We start from the raw sequence: 22,055 nt of genomic DNA, 5'->3' as shown, positions 1-22,055 counted from the left end.
TCCTTGTCGTGACTTGGCAGTCGCACCCATTAGGCGCAAGTGTCCTTGTTGTATGTGTGTAACTTCTATTAACGGTAATGAGGATTGTGCTTGAGGGAAAAATACCGGTCCGTTTCAGCTTCCCTGTGGTTCTTATGCTTGTTTCTTTTCAGGAAATCCTGTTTTTCTTTCCCTAGAATCTTGTCCTATGACTGCATGTCACTAGATGTTGGAATGTTACCCCGTCTAGCCATTACAGCCCAAAACCACATCTTGTGGTGATGGAGATGGAGGGGGGTCCTCAGCATCCTCCAGGGGCATTCTGAATTGCCCTCATCAGACCTTGTATAAGAAGAAATTTACATTCACAGTTGAATAATATAATTATTATATTACAATGTATTAGCATAACATGCTAATAAATTAGCAACATTCTACCTTTGTAAATGCATGCTCACTATTTCAGAAGGTACAGTATGTCAACAGTAGTGATTTAACTGAACATCAGCATGTAATAGCCGTCTCTACATCTGAATTAGATCTGGCTTTCAGTTGGAAGAACAAGCTGACCAGTTATGGCGTGAGCAGTAGATCTGATGAAACCTTGTTGTCCTGTGTAATGTTTCCCAGTCTCCCTTTGCCTTCTCTTTGTCAATATTCTCCTATTTTGCTCATGTCCAGTAACTCCTGGACCAGGGAGACGCAGTGTGGGATGTGTCTCATCTTGAGACATGTTGATTGGCCAGATGATCCTTACCTGGACATGGGTGCTGTGCTGTTAGGCTGCATTGAAGAGAAAACTTGAACTATCTTGGCTTTTCCTCAGCTTACCAAGATGACTAAATAAGGAAAGGAAACTACTGTTTTCATTCTTAAAAAAAAAAAATAGTCCTCACACATATAGAGAAATAACAATAATTTGTCAGCTGAGTAACTTAAATATCATCTGCTTTTAGGCAGACAGTTCTGTGAACCCTCATTGCAATCCATCTCTTCAGAAAGATAAACTGGTTGCTGAAGAAGCATACAAGATAATTTACATCCTATATTAGAAATGACTGAAAGAAACAGGGTTGAGTTTTCGTTTGAAAACCTGCATAAGTTGCATTAAATACTCAGAATTTTGATCTGGTCAAAACTTCCAGTCATAAGTTATGGTCCTTAAAAAAAAATGAGCACTTATGTAAGTTGACTTGAACTTTGCTTAAAAGTATAATCATGACACAAAGTTGGTCTGCGTCCATGAGAAACAAAAGCAGTTGGTCTGACAAATTTTTGGCTCATTTTAAGTTAATGGTAACGTTGCCAGACAAAGTTTATTGTCAAAGTGCTAAGACAATTCGAGTTTTGTGACCCATATCCTGTATTTTGCTTGAGGAAATGAGGCTCACAGGACCTTGTTGTGTTCCAGTCTTGGTGAGTTTTCATCTCTTTACCCAGGACTAGCTCCCTTGTGTGTTTTTGGAGAAGGAAGTGGGAGAAAGAGAAATCCGCCTGTTTTGGCACAAGTGGTCACTGTGTGATAGAAGGTAGCCCTTGGTGGTTTACGTTTGAATAATTTCTTACAAAGTAGGTTGTAATTTTCAGCTTTTATTAATCTGTGGCTTTTACCTCCAAATGCGAAATGTCTTGTTAGTCAATTGTCTGTGTCTCATGGCAATGAAAGTGCGTTAATTGAAAACAGAACACATCAGAAATGAAGAGGACAGTAAATGGAGCATTGAGGAACAGCTAGCTACTAGAAAATAAATAACCTAGAATTTTTAGAAGGATTTCATTAATCAATTAATGATAATACCACTGTTTTTCTAGAAATCTTGGGGAAAGAATTTATGTAACATCAGAAACTATTACACTATTGCATAAAATAAGAGATTTTTGGATGCATACGTATTCATTGTGAGATGCGTACGTACTCTTAGCAAAGGAGCACATGGAACGAGAAGTGAGTCTCGCTTCACCACAGCTTACATGGTGTCTTCAGTATTTTATTTTGCTTTCTCACACTTTGCGTGCTGTCTGACCCCAGTTTCAAGATATGGAGAAGAGCTGTATTAATACATCTTCTTTAGGAGGGACGACTTAGACACCTGGTTCGTTCCTATGGACACCCTTAAGGCTAGGGCATGATGGATTTAATTGCTTTTTGGAGTTGGCCCCACAGTTGGCCCCGTCAAAACAGGAATTTTAGTGCCCTCATTCCTCATGTCATAAAATGGCAACACGCTATGGTACAGTTTTCTCTTTATTGTCACAGTGATTAGCCATTTGTAATTGCAGTAGCATTCAAGGCAGCATATTTTAATGTGTGTAATTGCTGTTTCAGGCTTTTTTTTCCTTAAGAAAAATACAGTTAAAGTCTCATTGCATTTTTGGATTGTGGGGAAATAATAAGCTGCTCAGGCTTGTGATTTTTGTTTTTCATCATAATCCCTTCAAACAATTTAATTAACTTCTGAATTGTCAGAGTTATTGAGTCCAAGCATATGTAAGTACACCTTTGGTTTACTATCGTGTCCTTTAATTTCTTTTAACACCACAAGAATACTATTGCATGAAAAGCATCAACCACTTCCCAACATCACTACTGAACTCATCTGAATTATCAAAAACATTTCTGAGGAATGTAAAGAGGCAAATAAAGCTTTAAATTGTTATGCCTGTATATGAATGATTAGTCGCTAGTTATCTTGAGGCCCCATGTTACCATGTCCTTCTAATTGTCTAGTATGATCACCAAATAAAAAATACCCAGAATTTTATTAGCGTGTGCAATTTAGAATAAATAAATGTGGTGGGTTTGTCCATGGCAAGAAGGTACAGAACTGTCCTGGGTAGTATCAAGGATGAAACTCAGTTATTGGTGCATGCAACTTCAGTAAAGACTTCGATACAGTAGATTTTCTGATTAATTTATTTCAGTGTCTTGCGTCGCTACATGAAATGGAGAGTCTTTTGAGACATGCTTTGATAGGAATCTGCAGTTCTGCAAAATGGTGGCTTTTTTTACAAGCTCTGACCACCCTCATATAATCCCTGTCTTCACTGCCCTTCAGGCACTCAGTGTTCATTTTGCAGTTGCAGAAGTCTGGTAATGTTGTATGGGAATATTGGGCTTACGACTTCCTGATTTGTATCCATAGTCTGTGAAATACCTGAACTTATGAAGCACCGAGAAGCATCAGCTTAATATACCATCTGCATTATGTTTATGAAGTGATATAGTAATGTGATATACATACTTCCTTTTTAGTTTTTTCTTCTACTTTGTTCCTAATATTTTATTTAAAATAATCCTACAGAGGGCAGTAGAAGTCTGTGGGAAAAACAGCACTTTTCCTTTGGATTGAATATGAGTTAAAATGTCAGTTAAAAAAAATCACTACCAGGCTTTGACTGTTTCCAAATGAGATGAAGAGAAATGTTTATTGTTCAGGTTTATGAAGAAGGCAGTGCTAATAACGTCAGGTTTCTCTTAAACAGGTGGTATTAGGACAAAGAAAATAAAAGAATACATGCATACAGATTAGTGCACTCAGAGGAAATAAATGGCTGTTTTAATAGCAGTGTTCTTGCAAAATTACTTGATATTCTACAAGTCTCATGAGGGGTTTTGGAAACCAGATCCTGCTGACTCAGCTATAATCTTAGCCCCGCGTGTCTTGATTTCCAGGTGTGGATTTACTATGTAGGCAAGAGAATAAGAAAAGCATGTGCTGCTCTGTTTGATACTCTTTTCGCTTCTTTCAAATTTTGGGGGATCCCTTTGAACTTGGAATGCAGTATTTATTTAACATTTATTTAATATGTAGAGGATATTCACAAGGATGCATAGTGACAGGACAAGAGCCTATGGGCACAAGTTTCTTTAGGGGCATTTCTGTCTGGGAATAGCAATAAAATTCTTCAATATTAGGAGAACTGAACATCGGAGAAGTTTGTCCAGAGGAACTGGTGGAATCTCCCTTGTTGGGGCTATTCAGGACTTGCCTTGACAGAGCCCTGGATAACTTCTCAGGCCCTGCTTTCCACTGAAGGATGGAAGGAATCATCTCCAGAGGTTTCTTCCAATCTTGACTGTTCTACGATTTCTACAATTTAAACGTATGGTTGTTTTTGTAGAGTGTTAGAAGTATAGTGGACATTGACTTTAGAATTACCAGTGATTTATTTAAGAGACTCTGTGGGGGGAAAAAGGCAAAGGAAAATTGAAGCATGCTTCAGGACTGATATTTCTACCTGTTAAGACAAATATCTGATATTTTAGAAGTGTCCTACTACATTTTGATACCTTTAAATAATATTACCTTTTAACTTTATTAAGTATAAAATAGTTAAATAGGAAGAGATACTACGGTATTTCAAATGGCAGTTAAGGCATTTCTTTCCTACACCTTTTTAACTTTGTGTTATCAAAATAGGGCTGACTACCAAGTTAGTGACATGTTAGCAAGGAAATGTAACCTCCCCTCAGGCTTATCGGTGTATGGTTACATACGCCAAATGTGTGCTAAAAATGTGTGCACTTTATATGTTGGCAGTTATATTTAAAAGTATAGTTCAAAAGGGCATGGCATGTCTTGTCATGGCGTTAGTGCAAATGACTCTTCAAATTTAAACTTGTAGAGCTGCAATGAGGTTTTCACAAGTAGATGTATAAGAATCCATATGGTATTGATCCCTGGATGTGCATTGCTCAGAAGGGCACCAGGGGATTCTCTAAGGTGCTTGTACATTCCTGTTGCATGAATTAGACCGCACACATAAACTAAAATTAAATTTAAAAAAAAAAAAAAAAAAAAAAAAAAAAACCACAACCAAACAAAACCCCATGAAACAAAAAAACCCACACAACAGTATTTGTCCAGAGTTGGTTTAGAAGATTATCTTCTATTTCACTGAAGTTGATGCAAACTGTAGTTTTTCATGCCAACTTTACTGTGAAATCCATGTTTAAATGTCCTTTTGTGTAAAGAGTAGAAAATTCTAAATCTGGAACTGAACCACTTGAGATTTCTCTTTGTAATGACTCAAATGTTTCATATTAAATGCTGCATTGATATGAAAAGTACATGGGGAAACACGCTTACAGCTTAGTTATATGTGATACTGAGCTTGTCTTGAATTCAGCGTTGTTTAAGGTCATTTAAAAGTGGCAGATATGGATTGCTTCAAACCCCAAGATTCAATTTAAAGATTCTACTTTAGAAATAGAGAGGGAAAACTCTCGTCCTTACAAGGAGCAAGGGGAGACGTGTTTAATGAGATCAAAACTTGGTAGTTCTTCTGGGTAGCATCTTGAAGGCTAAAATTTTCAGCAGTATTTAAATGGTCTTGAGAAAAGACAAGCACTGCATGAGTAGAGGTTTGGGAAAACTTTAGGTATTTAAAAGGCTAATTTATGTTCTTTGTCTAAAAGAAAAGTTATCTACAAGAAACTTGTAGGGAGGGAGATTTTGAGACATAAGGATTCTTTATTACCTCTAGAGGTAGCATACAAGTATCCATTTGTTTGGAATTTGAAATTAGCCTAATTCAGGCCACAAACTAGATCCAAATTTTAAGAGTGAGAATTATTAGCCATTGAAAGAGATAAATTGGACATAATGAGTCAAAATTTGATGTTTGCCCAGTGCTCACATTCAGACAGAGGTTACAGTTCTGGCTCATAAATTACCGAGCAAAATTCTCTGAACTATATTAAGATCAGCTCAGATGGTCCTAGTAGTTTTCTTGAATGACAAATGGTTTAAGCACATGAAAATGGACAACAGCCCTCTTCTGTAGCTTCGCATAAAATCAGATGAAATATTTCATGTTCTGAATGACCGGGTTGGCTCCTGTACCAAGTACAGGATGGTCAAGTGATGTTCCACAACCCTCCTCACTGGAACCCCTATGTTCTGCTTAACCTCATGAAGTTTTTCCACTCCAAATAAATCCATAATAGTAAACAGAGACAAAACGCAGGCTTTTGCCTTTGTGCCAAATAATAGTCTAAAATTTTTAAAAAGTGATGAAGAAAGAGCTCTGAGACTTGTAAAGCATGATAAAAATTCCTGTTAGAGAGTTAACATTCTATTATTTTTTTACCCATTTATAGTAGCATTCAGCATAGAAGCCTGAATGTGAAAGTAAAGGCTTATTCTGGCTGCAGGTACAGGGGTGTTAATCATAACAACTATGGCAGCGGAGATGAGGCATCGGATTCAACTCCTGTAGCGTTGAGCCAGTTTGACTTAGGCCCAGCATGGGTTACTGTGTACAGTCTTTTCCTACTGGAAACTACATATGTTACCAGCCTGTTCCAGTACTCAGTGCCATCTCATCTCCCCCTTCTCCTGGCCAAAGAAAAAGCCATTCCTTTTGATATTTAATCATTGAGATGATCAGGATAACAAGTGTTGTATTAAAGCAAAACCCAAACCACTAGCTGTTTGGTGATGATCAAGTGATCCTCATTTGGTGATGATCAAGTTGTCAGCTACAGTGTGAACGTTTCAATGCTGGGTGTGTTAATGACCAACCTAGGCTGATGCGAACTCATTTCAAGTGACTGTTGTCCTCTGGAAGAAAAAAGTTAAATAAACCTTACGGTCCCTGCTCATAGAATCATTGAATAGTTTGGGTTGGAAGGGACCTTCAAAGGTCACCTAGTGCCACCCCTGCCATGAGAAGGGACATCTTCACCAGCTCAGGTTGCTCAGAGCCCCATCCAGCCTGGCCTGGGATGTCTCCAGGGATGGTTCGTCCACCACTTCTCTGGGCAACCTGGGCCAGTGTTTCACCACCCTCAGTGTAAAAAAATTCCTCTTCATACCAGCTCAATTTGTATCTACAGCTCATAACCACCTCATAAAGTTTTCATTCAACTGTAGGAGACAATAACAACACTCCAGTGTTGGCCAGTCAGTCTCTTCAGGCCTGAAGTAGTAGTTGTCCTCTGTGGTCTTGTCCATTTAAGTGATCAGGCTGGAGAAGTTACAAGGCAGGATTGCTTGGCTGAGTAAGAAGAGTTAAAATAAAAGCAGCTCCTCTGGATTTGGTCTTTAAGCACTGAGAAGAGTTCTTTTATTGGCATTGTGCTGAACAACTATGGTTTTTGAGGTTCATCAGGATCTGTGGTTGATTATTCTTGTTCAGAAACTATCTTGAAGTAACAAGGGGGTGCTTTTCAGAGAGAATGGTGGGGATTGTCTTTTAAAGCGATCTCAAAACCATTTGTGATGTTCTCCTGATCTGTTTAAAAAGTCTTTGTAATGTTGGTAGCACATAGAAGCTATAAACTGTTATAAGAGTTGTTATATATATAAAATATGTATTATATACACGTATATATATGGCAGTTGTTATAATACGTCTGAGCCTTTTGAGTGACATCTTTACTAATCAAAGTCTATATAGTCCTGAAATGTTCAGGTGGGTGGTATGTTATAGGAGGAGGAGTTAATACAAACCTAGAAAGTTAATTTGTGACTGGGAGGACTCCCTGTTTTTCAGTGCTCCCCAACCTGTGGTGGCACACAGACATGTTCCTAAATAAGACAGAAATATGAAATTAAGCCTGGTTATCTCAACCGATGTCCTTTAATAGGCAGCACGATGCTGTGGATGTACTTCAGTGGGTACTTAAAAGGCACCGACCCTCTTTGTACAAACTGCCAGATCATCACTGAAACTGGTTTTAATTGTGCCAGGGGACTAGCGCTGAGCCCAGCTCTGCAGGGCTGCTGAGAGAGGGAGGGGGAGCGATGCGGGGAGGAAGGCTTTTGGAAAAGAGAGCAGCAGGAAGATTTAACAGTTCACTAGAGACTGGCATAAACAAGCCGAGTTCCTGAGATGGAAAGATTCCTTATCGATGAACAGCGTATGGATGACAGAAAGCTGGGAAGTGATTTTATAGAATGAAACAGTTGGCTCATGCAACAGATAACAGTAAGTTAAAGATTATTTTATTTTATTATTTTGGCAGTTACAACTTTCTTCATGACTGAAAATTGCATCCATATAGATTTAGAAAAAACTGGTTTAATTTGATTTTTTGGAGCAGTTACTTTCACTCCTGTTCTATATCCTTCTTTTTTTATTAGTTTTCTTTTTAGGTTTCTCTTCCTTTAAAAAGTTAGATTAACCTAATGTTTACTTTTGAAGTGTTGACTTGATAAGACTGTGCAGAAGTCCTTAGATTAAAAAGACTGCAAAAGTGGCAAAGGCTTTATTTTTTTAAAGAGGCGTAAATCCTTGAAGTTTGAAACCAATTTACCCACACTTTCAGATTTTCACTGGGAAATAAATGTAGTTGGCTCAACAAAATAAGAGTATGATAATTTAATAAATTTCAGTCATTCTACCCTTAAAAAATGTGTGTTTCATCTAAGTCAAGTATGAAGCAAACAGCATATTCTGGTTAGTGTTGAGGATGCTGCCTCTGATGGTAAAATAAGTTTACATAATTTGTCTCGACAAATCCACAACCAGCGTAGTTGTAATTGTCTATTGTTCTACTGTATGCGCTACCAAAAAGCAGATTCTGGCATAACCCTATCCAGTTTTTTATGTATAACTTGCATTTAAGGTGTTTACCAAATGATCAGTATAATTTATTTGGCTTTGAATATAGTACAGTGATCATGAATTTGATGTGGCAAGAGAAAAAAATAGAAACGGAGAGAGAAATGAAGGAGTGTGGGATAATCTGAAGGAAACCCTGAGAACCTGGTGCTTTGGTTTGTACTTTCTTCCTTGGCAGAATCTATAGGGGTTTTTTTTGTCCCTTAGTCTAAAACTACTTCTCATACCCTTACACAAATCTGAGTCAGAACTTTGCAGTGTAGACATGCCTTCTGGCTTTAACTCCATTTAGAGAACTGTGTTAAAATTATGATGTTTTCAGCGTACATTATGTATTTATAGAATTGCAGCCATAAATAACCAGGGGATTTTGTTCTCTCACTGTGAAGCAAAATCAGCTGTACCTGTACCCGAGAGGTGTTTGCTACTCTGTTCTGAAATGTCTCGTGACATGGGGTTGATGGTCTCCATAAGTGTATCCCTTCCAGTGTCCATTTGGTCGTAAAGAAGATATAGAACCATGATTCTGGCTAAAAATTAAGACCATTTTTGTTCTTCCTGCATCTCTGTCCTGTTTATAACAGTCTTCATATATTTGAAGGCTTACCATGTCTTCTTTCTTCTAGATTGAACAACCCCAACTATTTCAACCTTCTTCTCATAGGTTCTTTGTGATAAGTCTCTCACATGTCCTGATGATCTCTTTTGGCCTCTTTCCATTCGGCCAGCCTCTCTTGGAGGGTGCTGGGGCTGGACGTGATGCTTCACCTTGTGTCGCTCTCTAGTGCTGAGCAGGATGGAATATTTATGCCCTCTGTCTTACATCTGATACCCATGATGCGTTCCTGAATGCCGTTAGTTTTTCCTTAGGGTCCCATTATAGAGGTGTGCAGTTGTGGTCTACTGTAACTCCCATTTCTTTTCTGCGGTACTGCTACATAGCTGAGACTTTTTGAAATTTTAGACTTAGGCATCCAATTCCTTCTTTCTAAGCACAGAACTTTGCACTCGGCATCATTGACTGTAATGTTATTGACCCAGTCTATTTCTCCAATTAAGCAAATGAATTATTGCCTCTGTGTTCCCCAAACATAAGGTTACTGGCTTATATCATAAGGAGACCCTCACGAGAGTCATTAGTGTCAAACAAAACGCTTATCTTCGGGCAATTGATACATTTATGTATCCTGGGATATTGTCTGCATCCTCTTGCTTTTCTAATCAATTTTTTTCTTGAAAGGTTGGCTCCTCTTAGTGAATCTGCAGCAACATATTTATGTTGGGTGTGTGCCCACAAAACAGCTCAAAGACTGTCAGAATATAACAAGCAGTATGGCACATTTATAGGACAAGATATGAGTATGCAGTAAATCATATTAATGCTTAATTTTACAACTGCCCAGCTGGCTGAATTTGGCATTAAAAAGTATGTCCTCTTTTGCCTAAACGAAGGCTTGATCAGAGCTGAAGTGGAGCTTTACAAGACCACAGAACTTTGTCTGGTATAAACTTTTTAAATATCTAAAACAAGCCAAAAATGTATTTAAGTAAAAGTTTTTTTAAAAAAAAAAAATCATAAAAGAATAGCCAATTACATGTTCTTAACTGTATAGTTAATGAGGATTAAAACCCTGAGCTTTGAAGTTAAATGTAACCTTGAGAAGAAGCTTCTTGCCCAGTGTACATCTGCAGAGCTGCACTGGAGCCATGTTAATTTATACCAGCTGAAGAGTTGGCCCACAGCTCCTAGATGTTTCCTTTCAAAATAAATATTTACAATTTATTGTCAATTTATTGCTGGGTGAATTGTGCCAGCACAGCCGTGGAGATGGAAGTTGAATGTTAAATCACAGGGAAGCAAACAGCAATGGTGCTACATCCCAGACTTTTGTAAGTGCCAGCATGTTTCTACCACACCTGCAGCAGCCTCCTCTGCCTGGGTAAGAACATCTCCCAACCTCTCTGGTCCCTTCCATTCTTGGCTTCTCTACCGAACCTTTGCCTGTTCCTCATCCATAACCAAATATACCTAAAGAATCTGACTGCCACCAGCTCTGAAGTGGCTGATGAGCATAAAGCCATGGCCCATACCTTCTTTACTGCCATGAGTAGCAGATCGGTACCTGCACGTTGGCCTGGTTTGAAAGATCTGCTGCTACAGGTTGTAGAGTAGTTTCATTGACCAGAGTGAGGAAATGAAGACCCCAATGTAAAAAGTAATGTGTGCCTGTCAGCTGGTTTTGATATAAAAATGTAATAGATTTTTGCATATTCGTATGTGTTTGTATACAATAAATAAATATAGATGATGGTAAAGTATTGGTAATTCTGTATGGTGTGGTTTGACTCCTCTGTTTATACATAGATTATCCACGTTCAAGAGTGCGTTGTTTTTCACCACTTAACTCTTTACAGCTGAACAGTCGCATGACTTCTTACTGAGCAGAGTGAGACATTTCTGAATTTAAAAGTAGTTTAGCTTGGTGTATTGACTGATCAGTGGGAGGATTTTTGGTATTTTTTTCTTATTGCTTGTCCCTTTTCTGTTAAAATTCTGCCTTCATGGTGATTCCAAGCCCAGACTGCAGCCACTACTGTTACAACAATCAAAAGAGGCCAATGGACAATATTCCCTAAGTGCAAATCTCAGACCACTAACGTGTACATGGTGTATTGTGTATAACCTACATGCAGGAGAGATGTGTTAGATCAAGGCTGCTAAGTGCACATATTGTCCACCCCAGCTATTTATAAAGTCTAACGAAAGATTCCGTAACAGCTCCCTGCCTGGAATTCATTAATGCTTCTGAATAACTCTGTTATGAGAACTCTTGGGGGATTGGATTGTACACACAATGAGAAGAAAATGGAGAGTAATGAGCAAGAATGGTATTTGTCTAGTATTAAATGGAGAGTGTGACTTGTTTCGAATGGCACAGGAAACATGGTTTTATTATTTTTCCGATGATCTAACCAGTATGTGGTCGATAGAGGTCCCTCCAGCCTCTTTCTTAGGCAGTCACGTGGACAGTATTTTGAATTTTACAGTAAATAAACAACACCAAGGAACTGAAGTGTCTCAGTCGGCTATGTCAAGACAATGAGAAAAGTGTCACTTGTGCTCCCGTTTTATTTCCCTGCACCTCAGCAAAAATGCCGAGTCTTGGCGACGTAAACACCAGTCAACAGCAGAACTGTTGTTTCACTGGAGCTCTGTGTGGATGAAAAGGACTTCACAGATGTGGACATAAGTTGAAGGAACCAATTCTGCTCAGCTTGGCGAAGTTTTTTTACTCAGCAAAACAAAATGTTGCCTATCTGGGCTTCTCTTGGGTTTGCAGAATTTCCTGATCTGGCAATTTCTGCTTTAAGAAAATGTTTCTGTTGGTTTTTGTTGTGGTCTAGAGTAGGAGAGACAACACAAGGCTTCAGTCATCCTGCAGGTAGAGGCCTTGGCTCTTGTCCACCCAGAGCTGGTAAATCAGCCAGTCCCTTCCACCCAGCTCTCCGGTCAACAGCATTACAATCGAAATAGAAACTTTTGTGGGCCAGAAGAGTTGTGCTTGTTTTGAAGAAGGGCTGTGTGCCAGGTTGCTCTGGTTGGGAATGTTCTGCTCTACCTGCTCGTGGTTTGGATTGTGGAAAGACTGTGATTTTTATAGCCAGCCCCTGGCAGAAATGCAGGCATTTCCATACTTCAGGGGTTTGCTGAGCATGATAAATCGCTACTGAAGAAGAGAACAGCTCAGCTAAAAAGCTTTTCTCTGTAGGGCTCTTATTTGTAGTGCTTTGAAGGAGAGTTTTCTGCTGGGTGGATGGGAAGGGTCAGGACTCACCAGTATTTCTATGTATTTCTATAGATGGGAAATGATGAAACTGCCACAGTGGTTCCTGCAGTTCTGACACTGTAATGTGATAGAGCAGATCTGCTTTTACTTCCTAAATTAGAATTTTGTTGTAGATTTGCTTTTAACTCAGTTATCTAATCTATGGGCTAGACTAAAAGATATTTCTCTTCATGAGAAGTTCTTATGTTTTTTTCCCATAGCTGTGAATAAAAAATGACAGCTTGTTCATTCTAAAAATGAATTAAAATGCTATTAAGTTCTTGACCCTCCTAAGGAGAAATAACTACGAGAACATCCTTTGTCTTTATATTGCCTTTCATGCTTGTAATGATTGGTTTTGAAAGTTTTCAGTTACAGCAAATCAAAGTCCGCTTGCTTAGGGCGAACATGACAAATGATGGGAAATTGCATATGTTTTCTCCTGACCTTGTTATAACATAAGCTCTCCAAGACTGCAGTGGAAGAATTAAATCATAAGCCTTCAGACCCTTTTTTTTCCATCAGAAATGGGTAGGTTCGCAGATGCAGTTAAGAGCTTGCAGGAGCAGCTGAAATCAGATTTACCCATGCTACAGTGCGTATTGGCATTGGAAGTAGACCACCAACATCTTTTTTAACAGGAACGCTTGGAACAAAATAGATTTCAGGCCAAGATTTGACTTTGAAAAGGGGAAAGCGATCATTATTTATTGTAGACTGTAGCTTGGGTTTGAAAACATTTCTTTTATAGTCAGTTTTAGTTAATGCAGGTTGCTGAAGAATGAAAATATCTCCTTTACAAAGGAACACATGGGAAATAATAAGCTTATTAATCGAATGCATGAAACCTGCTCTGCTTTTCATGAAAGAAGGGCCTATGCTACGCTGAATAACACGTTCCCCTTTGCATGCTGATGTGTTATCCACATATTGATGTTACTGCTTCATTAGGAAACCTCGCATTTGAATCTACATTCTGGCAGCAGAACCCCTTTCGTTTACCAAGATTGGGCTGAGGAGTGAAAGAGCCAGCACACTTGCTCGTAAGAAAGAAACAGAGAATCTTTAAAAGGCTGAAGTTTTCTTAAGTTGAGGCCATTTTTCATGAACGTGTTCTACAGCGAACTTTTTACTTCTTGCATAAACTTTGTGTGATGCAATGTAACAAAAACTGGAGGACTTTGAATTTCCAGTTTCACTGCATTTGACCAGAGCGTGAATCAAAATCCTCTGTACTTGTGTAAGAAAATATCTTCTTTCCTTTCCCAAAGCTTAAACTGTATATTGAAGAATTTCTAAATATTTTTCATTGATATCCGATGCATAGCATCCAACATTCATAGAATTTACTTCCTGGAAAATGTTAGGAAGAGACTGAAAATAACACGAACATCCCCCTTATATTCAGTTTTTTAAATATGACAGTCATACTATTCTTGTGCTAATTCTGATTTCTCTGGCATGTCTGTAAATGAGGAGCGCCTCTGTAAATGGAGTTACATTGTGCTCATCCCACACCACTGGCAACAGAAGCACAATTAGGTTCCAAATAGGAGGGTGTATGTGGGGGAGTTGGGAACAAAGCAAACGCTGTGTTTAAAAGCAAACAAACAAAAAAACAAGTGTATTTTGGTCACTGACCAACATAATTAAAAAAAATAAAATCCTGAAAACATTCAGAGAAAGGAGAAATGAAAAATTTGGTTGGGAAATAAATTTTGAAAAATACTTTTGGTACATGATAAAAAAGCCATTTCACTTGATGCAGGCAAAGGTTTTTCCCCAAAAGTCCATGGACTGGAGCACTCACCTGGAGTGTGAGGAAGAAGTTGATGTCCTAAATGATCCTCACCTTCCATTCACTTCAGGAGAACGTTGTAGAGCTCACAGGAAGCCTGTTTTGGTGTGGATTGCCTCTGGTTTCTGCTCCCACAGCTGCTCTTGCAGCATGTTAACAGCTCGCTCGGTGTTTGAGGTGGAATCGGGCTTTACAGCTGGGTTATGGACCTGGAACTTGGGTCACTTCTATCTCAGGCATGTTCCTTAACCTATGGATCGCAGCTCATGCAAGGACTCTGCTTAGACTCTGAGTTCTGGTGGATGCAGGATGGCTTCGTTCATAATGCTACATGCGTTACTTCTATCTTTTTCACACTCTTACAAACCTTTTTGAGAAGAACACAGGTTTCTTGTACAAGTCTGTTCCGTTGGCTGTCAGCTCTGACTGAACACGGTTTCACCCCTGGCTGGGTTTGTGTTGCTGCACACATTGTACCACCTGAGTGTGCAACCAGCTCTTCCTCCAGTTCTCGCTGCCTTCTCTATATGTATGTAAAGCAAAAAGCACTACTTTGTAGAGGGATCCCCTGCCAGTAGTTTTCAATTTGTCCCCCTTATATTGCCCCAGTCCCATTACTCCTTGAGACTCAGTTTTTCTGAGAAAGTAAAAGGTTCCCCTCCCCACATCGATTATTCCACATTCATTCCTGGACCCAGCCGTAAATTTGTCCTAAGCATGTTCATGAATCTCAGACAGCTCTGATGTTTTATGGACACGGGTATGCTTTGTGCTGAGATTTCATTGTTTAGCTTGATTAGGCCAAAATGCATTTGCATTAGGACCTTAGTGTTGGAAATACTGTGAATCTCCACTTTCTGTAGAAGTAACCAGAGACTGAGATGGATAATTATTATTTTTTTAAAAGAAGCTGAACAAAGTAATGGTAAATGATGCACAATTGGGAGTTTCATGAAGCTTTCAGTACATTGCTTGGTGTCTTCTGTGGAAGGCGGGCTGAGGCAAAGGCTTGCTTGTTCAGGGTTTACAATAGGAGCATGGTGCGGTATTGCAATAAGAAGTAGATTAGGATGAGTAGGAGGACTTCAGGAAATAAAAATAATAACAAAGCGGTGGTGTATGGTAAAGAGGCAGGAAGGCAAATGCAATGGTGCACAGCTTTTGAAAGCAGAGGGAGTAACATCTCCAACAGCTTCTGAGTTAGTTGTGACCTTCCTTCCTCTGTGGGAAGGACTGATGGTGGGTTACTTGCACCAGAGTAACTGTTGTTCCTACACTGTCACTTCTTAGTTCTCCTTAAACCATCAGACTGAACTGGCTTGAGCTGAGAGGACAAGGTGGTATGGCTGTTTGGGACATTTGCTGGCTTGGTTTTCCTTCTGTACTAAAGTAAAACAGGATTAATGCCCGGGAAGTCAGCAGGCTGGCACTAGCTTAAAAGAAGTATTATTCCTTTCTGTGTCTGTAATCCAACTCTTGCGTCCTTCCATATCCATGTGGGTCGTTTGCCATGGGAAAAGGACTAGCAAAACTGGCCAATATAACGGTTATTGGTTAATAACAGAGTCCTGGAAACCTTCTGACTTCAGTAATATTTTTTAAAGTATCATTAATTCCTGCTATGTCCATAACCACAAGAAATGACTGAGTTTATTGTTAAGGAGACTCTAATACTCTAAGAAACCCGATTCTCCCCTAAGTCAGGAAGATGTATGTGCTTTAAATCTGCAGTAGATCTGGTTTGGATCAGAGGAGGGGAGGTTAACAGAGCCGTATCTTCACTGAGCAGCTGAAAGTGAAGTAAAACAGTCCCTGTGTGGTTGCAGCGGCTCATGATTTACAGCGCTGAATTCACAGGGCTGCTCCTGCTGCCGAAAACGCACGCTCTCAACTGCTGTTGATTTTTGAATTAAAAAAATGCAGCTCTATACACAGTTTACTTTATTGCTGGAGGGCAGGGAAATATAGGTAAGAGCCGTTAATCCCCAGCAGGCTGCTGGGCAGGCAAACAGACAGAGATGACAAAAGTTAATTGGAAACATGAGCGGTTTAACAGAAAACATATTTGTGATAATTGAGAGAGTAACGTCTCCAGAAAGGAAACTCTGCAAAGAGAAACTTCAGAGGAGAAGTGGCCACTGGTAGGTGAGTGTGATTTTTCAAGCTCTCTTTAGACTCTGAACTAATTTCTTAACAAGAGCAAATAACATTAAAAAGGAACTAAATAAAGAAAATATTTGCTTTCTCTGAGGGAGGAGGGCTGTGCAGTTACTGCCACTAGTTTCTCTTATAGCTGGACTAAGATATGTGGTAATACTTAATTTAGGTTCTTCGCGTAAGGACACAAGTGGTTTTATTTCTGTACACGGAGTTTTCTTCTACCTTTTGCATATGAAAATTTCATTCCCCCCCATCCCCATAACTGAAAGGACTTCAGTTTTAATTTTTTCCTTACTCTCGCATTTTTCTTTTATACGTTTGTGGTTTTTCTAAGAATCAAACTTGGACGCAAATATTGTGCCAAAAGCAGAGGGAACCCTTAGTGCTGTGTTTTTGCTAATGAAAAGGTATTATGGACTTAATAAGGGAGAAGACGTTGCAAAACACATTTTGGTTTGAATTGGAGGAGATTCTTTTTCTTTCTTTTTCTTGAAACAGCAAGTAAATGTAAATTACATAGTTGGAGCTGCTTGCTGTTCTGCTGGGTAGGAAAAGAAAACTGGCTTTTATTTTCTTTACGTGATACCGATGTTGAAAATAGTGATATGCATCTATCATCTTAATGTTATTAGTGTAAAGTTTCTAATATTTCGTTACAGAAAGAATCTCAGACTAGCTGTAATATCAGCTACTACTGTGTTGATTTTTTGGGGATGCTTTTTGTTTGTTTTTCCAGAGCCTGCAGACAGCACAGCCTCCCAGCCCACAGGAATGAATGAAAATGTCTCATCCTCCGTTCAAAGCTGCGGCAGTTCTGTTGGTTGCAATAACTCATCAGCCATCCCTCAGCCCAGCTCCGCTATTAAACCCTGGCGCAGCAAGTCCCTCAGTGCTAAGCACACAGCTACGTCTTCCATGTTATCCGTCAAGCAGCCCGTGTCGGAGCCTCCAAAGCCACCCTCAGAAATCGCCAAAACGGCTCCCAACGGTCAAAAATCCATGCTCGAGAAATTAAAACTCTTCAATAGCAAAGGAGGCTCCAAAGCGGGAGGGACAACGCTCGAGTGCCCGGGGTCTCGGGACAACAGTTGTGAAAAGCTAGAGATGCTTCTCAGCCTCGAGGAGAGCGAAGAAGTCGATGCCACCAACCAGAACGTGAACAATCCGGGATCCATGTCCAGTAGTCCCAAAATTGCACTCAAGGGAATTGCACAAAGGACTTTTAGTCGGGCGCTGACTAATAAGAAAAGCTCTCCCAAGGGTAATGAGAAGGATAAAGAAAAGCAGAAAGAAAAGGAGAAAAGTAAAGACGTTGCAAAGAGAACATCTATCACGGAAAAGCTGGATGTGAAAGAGGAACCAAAAGAAGAACAGACAGCACTAGCAACAACAGAAATGCCAAAAAAGTCCTCCAAGATCGCAAGCTTTATCCCTAAAGGAGGAAAGCTCAATAGTGCCAAGAAGGAGCCCTCTGCCCCTTCGCACAGCGGAATACCAAAACCAGGCATGAAAAACACCACAGGGAAATCCTCAAGTGCCCCCGTTCCTGCAAAGGAAGGCGAGAGAGGCCGCGTCGGGAAAGCCAGCTCAGGGCTCTCTCACCAGAAGTCCCAGCTGGACAGCAGACATTCCAGCTCCTCCTCCAGCCTCGCCTCCTCAGAAGGAAAAGGCGTAGGAGGCCTCAACAGCAGCAGCAGCAGCCAAACCGTCAATGGACCCACCGCCACGACACACACCACGGGGAGCAATACCGTGAGTGTTCAGCTACCTCATCCCCAACAGCAATACAGCCACCCGAACACCGCCACGGTAGCTCCCTTCATGTACAGGTACGGTCAGCTTCTCCCATGGACTGTTTTCAACATGATGCTTAGTTAGGAAGATTCATTTTGGTTGTTCCTTCAAGGGGGTGAGGCAGTAATCACTGAATCACAGAATGGTTGGGGTTGAAGTGACCTCTGGAGATCATCCAGTCCAACCCACCTGCTAAAGCAGGTTCACCAGAGCAGATCACACAGGAATGTGTCCAGGTGGGTTTGAATGTCTCAGAGAAGGAGACTCCACAGTCTCTCTCGGCAGCCTGTTCCAGGGCTCTGGCACCTCAAAGTAAAGAAGTTTTTCCTCATATTCAGATGGAACCTCCTGTGCTTCAGTCTGTGCCCATTGCCCCTCATCCTATTGTTGGGCATCCTCTTGACACCCACCCTTGAGATATTTATCAACATTGATGAGATGCCCTCTCAGCTTCTCTTTTCCAGGCTGAACAGCCCCAGCTCTCTTAGTCTTTCTTCATAAGAAAGATACTCCAGACCCCTCATCATCCTCATAGCCCGATGAATGATGAATGCCACGTCATGTAAAAGTTTCGTGCTTTAAAGAGTAGATAACATATACACATTCACACAAAAACTGTTGGGGAGGGCTGTCAGACTAAGATGTATAAGAAACTGTGATAAAGAGGAGGATGAATAATAGTTGTATTAACCCTTAAAGTGAGAAAATGCTGACACCTTCTTAACCAGGTACTGCTCTTACCTGTTGTTGTACCACGTAGATTTGTTTTATGCATCAGAGCTTTAAAAGTTTTAGCAAGGCCCTTTTATCACATATACACTCATGCTCTTTGGTGTGGCTAACAGTGGTAAAACTGCTGCACTGTAAGTAGAAATGGGAAATCTTAAAAAATGGAGTAAAAATATGGATCTCATAATATGGGTAAGGCCAGGCACAAAATCTTCTGCTCTGCGCATTAAGCCTGAATGAGATAAGCAAAAGAGCAGCCATATGGGGTCACAACTAACCTCCTTCTAGTCCAGCATCTTCTGTTGGACAGTGGCAGTAGAGGATAGGTGCAGAAGAGCAACAAGAGGAAAATCAATAAAAAAGCTTCCTAAGGACATGCTCTCCAGCCATGACACAAGAAATGCCTCAGTCAAATGACAGAATTTTAGGTTTTGACAGCCATCTCCTAGTTTTATTTGACACTGCTTAATTCTTTCATAGGAAGAGAATGAAAGTGATTGTTCTGTCTTCATCATCTTCTTGCTACTTATGATTTGAGAGATCTCCACCATATCCTTCCCTCCATTAGGACCTGTCTTTTCTAGGCTAAGGTGTCCTAGCCTGGTTAGTTTTAACTTGTAGAGATGCTGTTCATAACCTTTGATCATCTTTGTCTCCCTTTCCCATTATCTGTTCAGTTCTACTATACGCATTTTTGCCTTTCAGCTCTTGGGAGATGTAGCGTAAGAAATGGTTTGCCACATTTTTTAAATAAAAGTTAATGTAAATGGAATAAACCTGAAGGAGAGGGATACAAAAGGCCTAGACAAGAATACCAAATGGGATGTGGTTACTTGGAAAGGAACCAGTTGGGAAAAATTAATCTAAAACTTGTATTAATAGTACAGTGCTTGATTTCCCTTGCTCTTGGATTAATCTACCTATATCACCATTGTTGTTGTGTCTTTGGCTGTAGGTGGGATCTACTACTAGTAATTTTTGGAGGTTGGAGTTAAATATTGCCAGTGTGGTTTGTACTATTTTAACCCATAATTAAATAGAAAATTGCGCTTACAAACTGATCGCACTCTTGTTTATCTCTCCTATCATCCAAAAATGTGTTCATGATGCTTTGGCTCAAGTTTATCACTACCATGTCCCGTCAAAAGATAAAATGCAAAGCACTCTGCTTGGTGTTCATTTTAGTTTGAACATATCTAAATTTGAACATCATCTGAAGAGTAAAAGCAGATGCAATCCATACATTTTCTATAATCTACACACACTGATAAACTCTAGGTGGTGTTTATTTGACTTTTTACAAAAAGTAGTAATGCACCTACCTATTGGCCGCTGGAGAAAATGCTGAGAAATAAAAAAAGCATGTTTACTTCTCAGCATTGGAGGTAAAAAGGCCAAACTGTGTAATCTTGCTGGCTTTAAAAGGAGAGAAAAAAGTCATATTGTATCGATCTCCAAGGCAAATATATAGCACTATGAATAATTTACTATCTGGACACTTTTTGGATGTGACGAATGCACTTGTTAATACATTGCTTTGGTAGTCTCAGTTTTTTTCTGTTATCAGTTAAGGTTACTTTAATCTAGACTTTTCACCTGCTTGTAGACTTACTTTTTGGTTTGGGTGTTTTGTGGGTTTTCGTTTGTTTTTAAGAAAAGACATCAGAAATTGTTCTACATTTCACACAGGGTCAATGGCAATTAAGAATATTGCAATAATAATTCCCTGCTGTGTCTTCACTTTTGTCCAGCACTTACCCTTTGGGCAGGAGAACTTCCAGCCGCTTGTTGACCTGGCTCTACGAGCAAAACACAGTAAACTAGTAAAATTAAATGAGTCAAGACGTATTACTCAAATCTGACAATAGATTCTTACGACATCACCTTTCACTACCTGACAGCCACTATGTCAGACAATAAATTGGAGTTTGAAGTTGGTTGTACCCAGTCGTTTATTTTGGAATATAAGTGAGTGACATTGCTAGTTATCAGAGAAATCAGCAGGAGTGTAATGTGCCATCACACCCTCCCTGCTTTATATTTGTGGAATACAGATTTTATTAGAGAGGATCAGATTAGCCACATGATATTATGGATAATTAAAATTTAGCTGGAAATCTAAGTGTCTTAAGACCCTGACTAAAGAGCTGTGGAGCCTGTCTTTGACTATGAATTTTTTATTTTTTACAGCTGAGTGCATGTTTCCATTTCTAGGACATAGTTCAACATGGGACTAATGAATTATGTAAAATCAGTCTGCTGGTCTGTTCTGGGGAGAAGGATGGAGCGCTGGATGGCGGGTGCGATCATCTAGTTGTTGTTCTTGAGATACTTTTGATGGAGGGTGGCTGCACGTCTCTCTTTTGTTTCACCTCCCAGATCGCAGACAGACAACGAAGGGAACGTAACAGCCGAGGCCACCACAGGGGGGGTCACCATGGATTCTGCTCTTTATGTCAAAACTGGACAGCCCGCTCTCGAAGACCTCTCAGGTATGTATTGCAACACGACTTTTCCTGACTGTGGTCTGGTTAAATAAGAATGGACTAAAGCAAGTTTTGTAGGCAGGAGCTTCCTCTTTAGCAGGGATTTAACTTGATTTTCTTCCCAAAACTTTATTTCTTACTAGTTATGATATTTCTTTCAGCTCTTAGTGATGGAAACAGGGTGTCAATAATCTGAACACTCGGCGCTCAAGTTCTACACAATTGTGTGCCCCCCAGATTCCTTGAATTCTGGGCGCTTAATGTTCTTCTAGGAGATGTGCAGCACCTTTTTGAATTAAGCTTTTATAAAGACCCTAAGTATTCCCAAACATTTCTTATTTATTTTTTACTTTTTAAAACTTTGCTTCAGAGCTCACAGAAGAGATTAAGTTATTTTTCTTGATATTTTGGTTCATATATAGGTTTGGAGGAATCTCATAATTTACTCACACAAGTCTGATCAATTTGTGAAGTGTTCTTTGCAGCAATAGGAGATTAAAATCCAACCACAGTTTACTGTGTCCAGCATACACAAGCTGAAACTGATTGTGATTAGAATGGTAGCAGTCTAAGTTACAAAGTACTTCATATGTTTATCTAGAATTCCTGCTAATGTGAGAAGTATATGATTAATATGATACGATAATTACCAATAATTTTTTAAGTTTATCAATATAACAGAGCAATTTTTAGCAAACATATTCTACTAAA

General features: G+C 39.6%; 1 protein-coding gene across 9 annotated transcripts in view; it reads left to right on the top strand.

Annotated features, from left to right (window-relative positions):
• Window positions 1-22,055, top strand: part of NAV2 (neuron navigator 2) — a 372,685-nt gene that overhangs the window by 246,266 nt on the left and 104,364 nt on the right. For all 9 annotated transcript variants that reach the window (XM_065065515.1, XM_065065517.1, XM_065065511.1 and 6 more), the window contains 2 exons: window positions 17,072-18,164; window positions 21,238-21,350. In XM_065065515.1, the coding sequence (XP_064921587.1) occupies window positions 17,072-18,164; window positions 21,238-21,350 (1,206 nt within the window). The remainder of the gene's footprint in view (window positions 1-17,071; window positions 18,165-21,237; window positions 21,351-22,055) is intronic.

Source organism: Columba livia, chromosome 5 (genome assembly GCF_036013475.1).
Source record: "Columba livia isolate bColLiv1 breed racing homer chromosome 5, bColLiv1.pat.W.v2, whole genome shotgun sequence".
Lineage (NCBI taxonomy): Eukaryota > Metazoa > Chordata > Aves > Columbiformes > Columbidae > Columba > Columba livia.
Note: the sequence above shows the minus strand (reverse complement) of the source record. Positions and strands in the feature narration are given on the sequence as shown.